Raw genomic sequence first — 12203 nt, 5'->3', positions numbered from 1 at the left:
CACGTTTATGTTTCTTTTAAAAAAATATATTTCTAATCAGCCACACAAAAATTCTAGTTGCACAAAAGGAAGGAGGCAGTGGTTTAAGGCTGAATGCCCATCGGTTTGTAGCATGTATTTGTATATGCCCACAAGGCAAAGTTACAGGTCTTAATTTAGTCTTTGGAAATAAAGACCTAGATTCATAGAGCTTTCTTTGTCCATCCGTAGCTAGTTTTGTGGCATACTCAAGGTCAGGTCTGTTGACCAGTTGTTTCATTTCTCACTAATGTAATGATAAGAAAACACAGATCACAACAGAAAGTCAGTGCAAATAGTTTTATTGAACTAAACTGGTTGCAACAATTATGTACAAGCAATTATCTGGCAGGAAAGAAATGCAGTTTTATAAGAATCTGATTCCCGCTCCAAACTGGACCCCGTCACATATCCTGCAAAGACAATAAAGAATCATTGAAATGTAATTGAAAGACAATTATTAGCTTATTTCTGTTGCACATCATTACAACTGCAATGTAATACAGATTTTTTTTAAGTAATCCATTTCTTAATTTTCCCATAGCAATGTTCAGACACAGTTTCACACTTGTCAAACTTAGAGTAATAAGTTCTTTAGTGTCACATTTAAACAGATCTGTAATGTACAGTAAATTAATTAGTGACGTTAAAGAAACCACCACTATACTTAATTTGATTGCGGTCAGTTAGAATGTGTTGTTCTTTTCAGACTAAAATTCATCATTCATCATCTATTTACAGTGATTCTATTGGCCTAATATTTCTTTAAAGAAACCGTAAATAAGTCCCAATCAGCTTAGCTTAGACTAGCTGATAAAATTAGCATTACCTGTCTCCACTTTGGACTCCCATGGGAATGCAGTAATTCAGCTCAAGCCTGGCAATGTTCCCCAAGCGCAGCACAATGCCCAGTCCATATGACCAACGTATACATTCAGCCAGTTTCTTCAAATGCGCTTGTGGCCCCTCACCTGAACAAAAATGTACATATGAACCCAACCATATAGGCAAATGCATGTATTCATAATCTGAGCAATACTTGTCCTAACAACATAAAATCCTAATCCGGTCTTGGTAAAAAATAAGCATAAGAGAGAGATAAGATAAGATAAACCTTTATTAGTCCCACACGTGGGAAATTTGTTGCAGAAAGTGGACAGTGCAAAGTTACAGTAGCAAAAATTAAGAAAAACAATGGAATAGGATAGGATAATAAGAATAAGATATTATATACAATAGAATAAAACACTACATTGTCAGAAGAATTACACATAGTGCTCATCTGTTTTAAAAGCTCACCATAGTTGAGGTTACAAAGGTTCCCGGCATTGAGGAAGAAGTGGGTTCGGAAGAGGTCACCAAAGCCTCCCATGCCTGGTCTGAAGGGTAGAGGGGTGTAGAGGTGGAGGCCTCCAGCCCAGTAGGCTTCTCCCCCCAGGTAGTCACCTGCCATACCAGTAAAGCCAGCACATAACCTTTCAATTAATCATCAAACTTCATTCTGGTTACCAAGCAGCTTATCTGAGATAATGCCTCACCTTCACTCTGTGGGCCCATACTGTACATACTGAAACCCCTGATACTGGTGGGGCCACCAAGATAGAACCTAGAATATCAACAAAGTACAAAACACACAACAAATTTAAATTAAACTGAACTTTATATGTCTTTTGCTAAAGCAATTGGAACAGACTCCAGCCCACCCACAACCCTGAACTGGATAAGTAGAAGAAAACGATTGATGGATGGTTTTAGGGATAAGACTAGACAGTTTAAATTTTTGAGCCACACCAGAGTCAGACAGTCATTAAGGGAGGCAGATAAATCTGCTTTGAATTAGTAGAAAAAGATCCTATTTGTAACTACAGACACCACCCAAGTTTCCCATTATAAAAAGTGGTCTTTTAAAGATTTAAATGCTAACCATTATAGATGTTGGACAGCAACATCACTTTCAACAGCCTAATTTACAAAGCTCTAGGACCATCAAACCTCTGGTTAGTAATGCCAGTGTGCTGTGAGTTTTTACCTGTCTGCTATACTTGTCGGCTTATCACCAATGGGTAGAAGCAAACCACCCCACAATGAGGCAGAAAGGACCTGAGGGAAAAATTCAGTGTTTAGTCAAGCTGAATCAGCAAAAAGAGGCCAGCCGTTAACAGGCCATTTTTTCCATTACTTTATTATTGGACATCAATAATCATTAATCATATATAGTCAATGAATTGGCTAGTAAAGCTATCTAATCAGCACAACAGCCTTTTTAACAGGCTAATTTTAGGGAAGATTTTGTGGCAACTGACTGAAATGTAAAATGAAAAATCTCACTGAGTCCCAGAAGAGTGTTTTGTTGAGCTGGATCTCAAAGTCTTCCTTTAAGAAACTGGCATCTCCCCCAGTGTAACCAGCAAGTTCCTACACAACCACCAAACAAAATGTCAAGCTTGTGTATGATAATAGTCACTAACTTTCTACATAGCATTTAAAATAGATCTAATTTAGTGGTGAACAACAAACCTGATGGATCTTCAACAGACCACCCTTCCTGGGAAGGATGGAGGAGTTTCTGGTGTCAATCACCATACCATGCTGCAATTCAAAACATCATATTTGCAGGTTTATTTCCATGGAGCCTTTGAGAAAATCCAGGCTTTTTCCACTTTTCAAAATAAGCATTTAACTTCACTGTAACCTCACTGTAAAACAAATAAATTTTAATTTAAAAACAAAAAACAAACAGAGAAATACCGAGAGTGAGGACTTCAGAGAATGGCCGCTCTCCTCCCGTATAGGAAAAGAGGCAGTGCGGGCCAGACAGCCAAGCTCTCTCCATACTCCTTCCCACTTCAGAGTTTGGCTGGTCTTCCACACAGGAAACTATGGGTATTGATAATCAGATGTCATTTAATAACTGTTGTTTGTATAGAATTCAATTCTGTATAACCACAGTCTATACATAAAAGATGGACAATTTGATATCAGCGATTGATTAATGAAAACCCATTGTGAAAGCATTTTTAGTGTTGATTCCTGATTGTTTAGAAACTGGATGAAATGAACGATGGGTGGATCTGATTGAGAAACAAAAGAACAATGACGTCTGAAACGGTAACGACTGTCAATCACGCGATGACTGAGACACACCCTAAAGCAGTAAGTAGGGGCTGTAATTTACAAAATGAAAGTCTTGTTGTTTAAAATAAAGACTTCAAACATGTGACTGAGCCTTTGAATTTATCAGGAAATTGTTTACCGAGTGAGCTAAATGGCCCTTTTTCCACTTCTACACAATCTAATCAAACTTCTTTTGGCAAGCAGAGGAGACGCCTGCTACTGGTGATCAGGTTTATGGCTCTTCAGATTTAGCTTGACTTTCCAGAGTTTCCAGAAGCTACATTCATTTTTTTATTAGTGCTGTCAATAGATTAAAAAAATTAACTAATTAATCTCACAATTTTCTGTAATTAATCGTGATTAATCGCAATTACTTGATTGATAGCTGTAATTACACTTTTTCAACTTTATATTTAAGCTTGTAACAGACATTTATGCAATATAATGAAGTCAATGGGGAATAAACACAAAGAATGTATGCTTACACTCAAAGAGAATTTTAATAGTTTTCTTTTAGCACAGGTTCGGTCCTGTGAAATACAATTTAAAAAAAAAAAACTATATATGTATATATACACACACACACACACACACACACACACACACACACACACACACACACACACACAGGGAGTGCAGAATTATTGTTGTATTTTTGAGGAATAATGTTATTATTGAACAACAACCATGTTCTCAGTGAACCCAAAAAACTCATTAATATCAAAGCTGAATGTTTTTGGAAGTAGTTTTTAGTTTGAGCTATTTTAGGGGGATATCTGTGTGTGCAGGTGACTATTACTGTGCATAATTATTAGGCAACTTAACAAAAAACAAATATATACCCATTTCAATTATTTATTTTTACCAGTGACACCAGTATAACATCTCCACATTCACAAATATACATCTCTGACATTCAAAAACAAAACAAAAACAAACCAGCGACCAATATAGCCACCTTTCTTTGCAAGGACACTCAAAAGCCTGCCATCCATGGATTCTGTCAGTGTTTTGATCTGTTCACCATCAACATTGCGTGCAACAGCAACCACAGCCTCCCAGACACTGTTCAGAGAGGTGTACTGTTTTCCCTCCTTGTAAATCTCACATTTGATGATGGACCACAGGTTCTCAATGGGGTTCAGATCAGGGCCCTATTTCAGGAAGCCGGTTTAGTGCAAACTCTGAGTAAGTATACCCTGAGTTAACGAAAACTCTGGGTTTTCGGTTTCACAAAGCGAGTTTAGATTAATTCTGAGTGAGTTACTATGATGACACACTCCGTGAAGCTAACCTGCCCCCTAGCAGGTTTACTTCAACTAACCCTGACTTTCTCCGCCTCTTTGTCGGAAACCTGACTGTAGGAAGTGTCAGACATGGCGTGCTCCTTCCTTGAAGAGCCAGTAGATGTTGAAGCCCAAATTCTCCGCAGAGCTCTCCGCCGGGAGAGAGTGATTAGAGCGCGTTTGGACATTTTATCATTTCCTGATGATTTCCTGTGTGAACGTTACCGTTTTTCAGCACAATCTACAATTTATTTGAATAACATCCTCAGGCCTAATATTGCTCATGTGACACATCGTGGACATCCTCTCAGTTCTGTACATATTATTTGTATCGCACTTCGGTTTTTTGCAAACGGGAGCTTTCTGTATAATATTGGTGACGCTGAGCACGTTTCCAAGGCTACCGTCTGTCGGGCAGTCAGGAATGTTACAGTTGCACTGAAACGTCTCCTGTACTCGTCTGTGGTGTTCCCCGGTCATAGACCCACAAGATTTATCAAAGAGGGATGCCACAAAATTGCAGGTAGCAGGATGAACAAAACTTAATTCATGATGTGGTGATACTTGAACTACTACTTAAATTTTACATTTATTTTCACGGTTCCCAGGCGTGATTGGCTGTATAGATGGCACTCACATTCCAATCATTGCTCCTTCAGTAAATGAAGGAGACTATGTGAACAGGAAGTCTTTCCACAGCATTAATGTACAGGTACATAGTTCCCTGTAGCATTTCAAACTAACAAATTATTTCATTATTAGTAATGGATGCTAATTTGTGTTCTCTGCACTGTGAAGATCATATGTGATGCTGCCAACATTATCACAAATGTGGAAGCCAAGTGGCCAGGCTCTGTGAGTGGTGGTGGTGGAGGAGGACCCCCACCTGTTTTTCGGGCCTCCGCTTTTTTTCTAGTGGCCATAACGGGTCACATTTGAGCATACAGAGTAAGCAAATATGTACTTGTAATGCTCAGATAATTTCAATAAGTGCTTACAGAGGGGAAATTAATGTAGCCTCTAACTGCAATTGATTTACATCGGACAAACAGACCAAGCACTATGGCTCATAATACAATTACACCTTACCTGTTTGGACTATATTTTCATTTTTACTTGCTGCCAGGAACGTTTGGGGCCTGTTGGGTTGCACCTGCGCTCACATCACGTCACAAAATAAAATGTATGAAATAAAAAATGAAATAAAATATAATAAAATAACGTGTTAAATGGGTGGAAATCCCTAGATCAATGTTTAAATTAACACTCACGCATTGACTCTGTCGGCTATGTTTTGCCATGCATGCTCCCTTTCTTTTGCAGCTGAGGCTGTGTTACTTTTTTTCTGCAAAATTTGCATGTTATCGGCATATACTGCCATCAGAATTTCGGCCTCAAGCGCTGTAAAATACATTGACCGCGCCTTCTTTCCCTCCGTCTCCATGGTGACTCGCTTAATCTGTGCTCCACTAATCAGGGCTTTATGTATCCTCGTGCGCGCGCTTAATTTGGGGTTAAAGCAACTCCGCGTTGATTGAACTAATTGTTATCAGCCTTTCTGAAACCGAATATTCCGAGTTGGACAGTTCGGGGTTACTCAACCCTGAGTATCGTTTTTCACTCTGAGTTTTCTAAACCGGCTTCCTGAAATAGGGCCCAGGTGAACAAGGTGGCCATGTCATTAGTTTTTCTTCTTTTATACCCTTTCTTGCCAGCCACGCTGTGGAGTACTTGGACCCGTGTGATGGAGCATTGTCCTGCATGAAAATCATGTTTTTCTTGAAGGATGCAGACTTCTTCCTGTACCACTGCTTGAAGAAGGTGTCTTCCAGAAACTGGCAGTAGGACTGGGAGTTGAGCTTGACTCCATCCTCAACCCGAAAAGGCCCCACAAGCTCATCTTTGATGATACCAGCCCAAACCAGTACTCCACCTCCACCTTGCTGGCTTCTTGGCCCAGTCTTGACGTTTCAGCTTGTGTGTCTTGTTCAGTGGTGGTCGTCTTTCAGCCTTTCTTACCTTGGCCATGTCTCTGAGTATTGCACACCTTGTGCTTTTGGGCACTCCAGTGATGTTGCAGCTCTGAAATATGTCCAAACTGGTGGCAAGTGGCATCTTGGCAGCTGCACGCTTGACTTTTCTCAGTTCATGGGCAGTTATTTTGCGCCTTGGTTTTTCCACACGCTTCTTGCGACCCTGTTGACTATTTTGAATGAAACGCTTGATTGTTCGATGATCACGCTTCAGAAGCTTTGCAATTTTGAGACTGCTGCATCCCTCTGCAAGATATCTCACTATTTTTGACTTTTCTGAGCCTGTCAAGTCCTTCTTTTGACCCATTTTGCCAAAGGAAAGGACGTTGCCTAATAATTATGCACACCTGATATAGGGTGTTGATGTCATTAGACCACACCCCTTCTCATTACAGAGATGCACATCATCTAATATGCTTAATTGGTAGTAGGCTTTCGAGCCTATACAGCTTGGAGTAAGACAACATGCATGAAGAGGATGATGTGGACAAAATACTCATTTGCCTAATAATTCTGCACTCCCTGTATTTAATATATATATCATTCATTTCTAATCTATATTAATTGCAATTCATTTTGCATGAGCAAACAGACTCGGAAAAAAAGGTAAAATATATGCACTTAACATGTTTACTGAACATCTTGAACATTCATGTTAAAAAAAACATTTATCCACTCTCTCTCTGTGTAACGCTTGGGGAGGCACTTCAAGTCCTTGAAATGAGGAACCAAAGCGCGTGTTCTCAACGACATTAAAAGGTCTGCAGTTTGTTGTAATTCACTTGGCAATTGTTTTAGTCAATATGTCCGAGGTAGACTTTCTGAGCCCCCGATGCTCCGTGAGTGGTTTGTCGCAAGCTGGATGACGTGTTAGCCAAAGTCCTAGCAGCATCCCTGACTAGAGTATGCTTCGCGTCAATGTGATATTTTAAGCTGCAAGTGCTTCAGTAAAAAGAAAATTCCTTCTTGCACAATGTGATTGGTTCAGCTGCCCGTCACTACCAGATTTACTGCCCATTTGCGCGTGTGCGAATGTAACTACTTGGACAAACTGCTAGAAATGTGTGGACAGAAACATTTCAGGAATTTTGAGTCATTCTGCCCTCCATACTCCAGATGCGTTAATAGCATTAAAAAATGTTTATCGTGTTAATCGTGATGGCGGCTTAATCTACGTTAACGCGTTAATTTTGACAGCACCAGTTTTTATATATGTCTATATTTATAATATAGCAGTTTCCTTACAAGTAAAAAATAATAATGATTAAATAAAGGCCTATGAAATGCTAGAGACAACATATTATCCAAGATATATATATATATATATATATATATATATATATTTATTTTAGATTATGCAAGAAAAGTCCAAACTATGTCTTTGGAGCAATACTGCAACTCAGAAATGAACTTTATGGCTCTTAAAACATTCTTATACTTTCTGGTAGTTTTTCTTAAACTCATCTAATTTGAAATATTACTCAAATGTGTTAATTCATCAAAACCATGTTCAAGAATGTTCCAGTTTAAATAGGTTTAGTTGTACAAAACAGAAATAGGCAGGTATTTACGCTCAGTTCTGCAGATATGCCTCGATCCGTCTCCCGCAGTGAACTCCATGGAAACTGACCTGTGACTTTGTAGACATTCAAAGTGATACTGAAAATGATATGAAAAGTGGAAAACATCAGTACAATAATGCTTTGCAATTACAAAATACACCCACTGAAAGTTACGGCAAAGAGTGCTCAAACATTTACCTACTTAATCCACAATGTCAACAACAGCATAGTGAGGGTACTTACAGCAAGTAGAGAAACACGTATAACATTATGATTTAATACATTTTAAAATATTTAATTTTCTAGACTGAAAAAAATGTAAATTCTACTGTTTAACTTGTTTCTACATTGATATTGGGTGACTCAATACAGGTAATGCCTATGTGCACATCATTTTCATGTCTTACTTGCGTTCAAAGTTTCCTGGTTGGGGTTTGAAGAAAGACAGACCGTATGATGTCTCTTTGGTACCATAGGAGAACTGGAATGTCAGTTTTTCTGCCCGACCCAATACATTGGGTAATTTTAGGCCTAGTACCTGAAATGAAGGAGAATCAACAAACTGATCAGCATTTTCCTAATATTTATAATATTCAAAATACACTGAACTAAACAGCTGCATTAACACACACAGAGAAAAATATACAACACTGCATTACTTTCAGAGAGTGGAAGATGACATAAGCTCTTTTTGGCACTAACCATACTGCCTTCATTGTTTCCAACCATTGTGTTGTAGCTGCCTGTCATACGTCTCAGCTCTGTGACCTCAAAGGTCACATCAAGGCCATTAGGAAGAGCATCCTCCCCTGAAGAGAAAACAAATCAAAATATCTAACTGCTATACATTTACTCAGAAGCAATTACATCAATGCAGTACCAGTAAGGAAGTAGTAGAGTTCTTTCCAGTTACCCGGGTTTGTTTATAAACTTGTATAAACTGATGTGGAGTGTGTGTGTGAGCAAACTGCAGAAGTGCAACAATTTTTTTAAACAGCTTTTTCTGTTGTGTGTCAACATGGTAACCTGCATATTGTAGAGACATGTATTGGCACATTAACCAGCTCCTATAACTCATTTAAACCTTAAGCTGAATCTAGAGACCTGAACCTGAGATCAATGTTGTTTCACTTCATGGACTAAAGGTTTGCCAACTCTAGTTTCCACTTTAAATGTCAGTAGTCTTGGTATTCATATTCTGAATCCAGACAAGTGACAAGGTCAACTTTGGGCCACTGGATGTAAACTGTGAAAGTTGCAGGGTGGTAAAACACTGTTTTCATGTTTGTTACTACACAAGCATGAAAATGTATGTAGAATTAAAAGTATTTCTAGTTCTATACAAGTTAGTTGTGCCTTTTCCAATATGATCTGTAAATTTATGTGTATATCTAGTAACAGCAGAAAATGAACATACAAAAACAGAGCTCTATTGCACAGATTTTGGGGACTAAGCTGTCTTTAACTTTGCTTTAAATATGATGAGATTATCTGTCCTAAGAATAAACTTGTTTTGCATTTACAGAAAGGTGAAAACTGAAGGAAAAACATTGTAATTATGTAGTTATTATGCATTGGTTTTATTTCTCCAGCCCACTTGAGAGCAAATTGGCATGTATATGGCCCATGACCTAAAAGTGAGTTTGAATAATGTATTCAGCATGAACAATAAGATCAATTGTCTGCTATTAGTCAAAACTAACTTGTGTTTATACATTACTGTGACCCAGAAAATTGGCTGGCCATATTTTAAGACAACTGTATTCATAAATACAACATTTCAAAAAGGTTCAGTTACTTTTTCTTGCCACTATATCTCACATGAATAAGCCTGCAATTGGACAGTCATAACTTTTAGATTTATGTGTGGACAACAAGGAAGAGCATGTGAATAGCTGTCTATGGAGTAAATCTGGAATAGTATGGAGAAGAATTTGAACAGATGCACAAAATCTGTGTGTTAATCAGTTAAAAGAATATATTAAAAACACTTACAAAGAAGTATTTAGATGAGACAGGGTGTTAAATACTTAAACTCTAAATTTTGATTGCAATGGTCAAAGTTTAGTGTCATAACTATTAACATTTAAAGCTTGTGTGCATGTATATATTACACTCTATAACAAAAAGAAATATGATGAGTTAAATAGAGATATGAATGAACAAGCATTTGCTTCCTCCTATGTCTTTTTGAGCAGGACATGGTCAACATTTTTCATCACGAGAATAGGTTGGCTTTCTTCCATTTCTTCTTATACGTTTGAGATAAAGACTTCATTGTAATATGTCTGATATGTAATCATAACAAAGTCATTTTTGAAGACCACACAGTGACTGCCAGTACCTCGTGAGGTGTCGATAACAACTTCAACTTTTCTGAAGATCCCGAGACGCAGAAGCTTCTGTCGCGCTTCATGGGACTTTCGCATAACCTGCACAACAGTTTGAACCATGTGTTACAACTACTCACAACCATAAGCTGAACAGGAAACAATCATTTCACACATATTAATATGTACCTACATCAATCAAGTTCTTTGCCTGGAAAACATCTGAGATTTCATAAGTCAGCAGGTCCTCTTTGGTTCTTCCAAGCCCGTCTATATGCACTTGTTGAACCACAACCTGAAAAACAGAGAAGACAGACGCACAAAAAAATGGTAAAGATCCCAAAGAGAAAAAAATATACATTTATTTATATATTTGTATTTACATAAATGTTATTATTTAGATAAATTGGCTAATTGTAATATATATATATAAATAATACTAAATAATATTAAAACAATGATATTGTCAAGAAAACACCTTTTTTAAGAGTTATCAAGCAGAGTGTAATTATAGTGTAAAGATGGGTATTGCAATGTGACAGTGGTAATCCGAGTACGTCCCATTTACAATCTGGCACAGAATAAACCTTACATCTTTATTTTCAAGAACTTCTTGTTTCGGCTCTTGGTCCATCTCCGGAGCATCAATGTCGTCAGCTTGAACTCCTAACTCTGGCCCATGCATGGGCAGAGGGTCTAGGCTCTGCAGGACATAGTAAAATGGATATATTGGATAATTGGATATATAATTACTTCACAGAGTGTTTTACTGAACAAACAAAAATGACTGTGAAATTAATTGTGCATATATGTGAATATGTGCATAGAATCTATTTTATTTTTACAGGGTGATTCAGGCTTGGGGCTCTATATACTGTTGGGGACATTGAGGTCAGGTCTGTGGAAATACTTCTAAAAGGTTAAGGTTTCATAACGGGAATTACAATAATTTACTTTTCTTTTTTTTTAATTTTTAAATTAAAAAAAAGTTCTCCATCATTTCCAAAATTCAGATGAAAAAAATCAAAACAAATATTTAAACTACTTACAACCAAAACTGTAAAAAATTTTTTTACAGTTTTGTTGTTGTTATTACTTATTAAAGCAAGTCAGTAAACTGCATCTATCTGGCTCAGTTTTAAAGATATGGTATCATCGATAAAACATGTGAGACACTCGTTATCCTATTCACATATGACCCATTTATTAATAAACCCATACCCGCAGCCCTGTACTAGATAAATACATAAACATAATAAGTACAGCAGTGGGGGGGAAAAAACAACCCTCACTTAAGTTCATTAAGCACACCAAAGCCTTTCAAACTGCAGCAAAAGGAAAGACACCACTAGCATGCTAGGAGTCTAAAACACACAGTTGGAATAGCTTCTTAGCATTTTACCGTGGTTAATAAAAAACTACAACTTGTGGCCTGAATGAATCCAGTCTCTGTACAGTGAGCTGAATGCCTGAGCCTTGTTTGTATCTTGTTGAATTACAGTGCAGAGGGCCTCTCACTCCAGCAGCCGCTCTGTCAGATAACTCACTTAAACACAGACACGGAGGTCAAAGTCCCAGCTCGCACGTTTAGCGGAGTTTTGCTTACCCTGGCATGGACGGTACCCATGCTGAGCTCCGCAGGGCGCTGTCCCAGCAAAAACTGACGAAACTTTGAGACGAAAAAGATAAACTAATTTAACCTACAAGTCACCGGAGAAAGGCGAGGGTCCTCCGTATAAGGACGCGGACATGTCACTTCCTGACCACGCCTTCTACCAGTGCGCGTTCAAGACAACCACGACGGATAAAGGGAACGCAGTCAAACTGCAATAAATACAGTCGTTATTCCACAAAAACTGT

At 38.0% G+C, this 12203-nt stretch overlaps 1 protein-coding gene across 2 annotated transcripts; it reads right to left on the bottom strand.

Moving 5' to 3' along the window:
• Positions 1-304: 304 nt before the first annotated feature.
• On the bottom strand, positions 305-12190 carry samm50 (SAMM50 sorting and assembly machinery component). 2 transcript variants are annotated; one of them, XM_080876510.1, is made up of 15 exons: positions 11950-12190; positions 10936-11046; positions 10537-10638; positions 10358-10445; positions 8716-8822; positions 8421-8551; positions 8023-8110; positions 2767-2895; positions 2536-2607; positions 2347-2433; positions 2048-2118; positions 1557-1624; positions 1318-1464; positions 848-989; positions 305-431 (listed from the first exon to the last, which is right to left on the bottom strand). In XM_080876510.1, the coding sequence occupies exons 1-15, from the start codon at positions 11968-11970 to the stop codon at positions 386-388; spliced, it is 1410 nt and encodes a 469-aa protein (XP_080732636.1). In that variant the 5' UTR covers positions 11971-12190; the 3' UTR covers positions 305-385. The 2 variants fall into 2 exon arrangements, with proteins under 2 accessions (XP_080732636.1, XP_080732635.1); XM_080876509.1 differs by having other exon boundaries at positions 1318-1474; positions 1558-1624.
• Between the last annotated feature and the right edge of the window lie 13 nt (positions 12191-12203).

Source organism: Rhamphochromis sp. 'chilingali' (genome assembly GCF_963969265.1).
Source record: "Rhamphochromis sp. 'chilingali' genome assembly, chromosome: 2".
NCBI lineage: Eukaryota > Metazoa > Chordata > Actinopteri > Cichliformes > Cichlidae > Rhamphochromis > Rhamphochromis sp. 'chilingali'.
The sequence above is the reverse complement of the archived record's forward strand: the minus strand, read 5'-3'. Positions and strand labels throughout refer to the sequence as shown.

What these genes read in the sequence shown, in the direction of transcription:
- samm50 (XM_080876509.1), bottom strand. Translation starts at nt 11,970, where the DNA reads ATGGGTACCGTCCATGCCAGG. An exon ending in GAAACAATGAAGGCAGTATG is followed by an intron (nt 8,552 to 8,715) that starts GTTAGTGCCAAA and finishes CCTTCATTTCAG; the next exon opens with GTACTAGGCCTAAAATTACC. An exon ending in CCTTTGTAACCTCAACTATG is followed by an intron (nt 990 to 1,317) that starts GTGAGCTTTTAA and finishes ATTTTTGTTCAG; the next exon opens with GTGAGGGGCCACAAGCGCAT.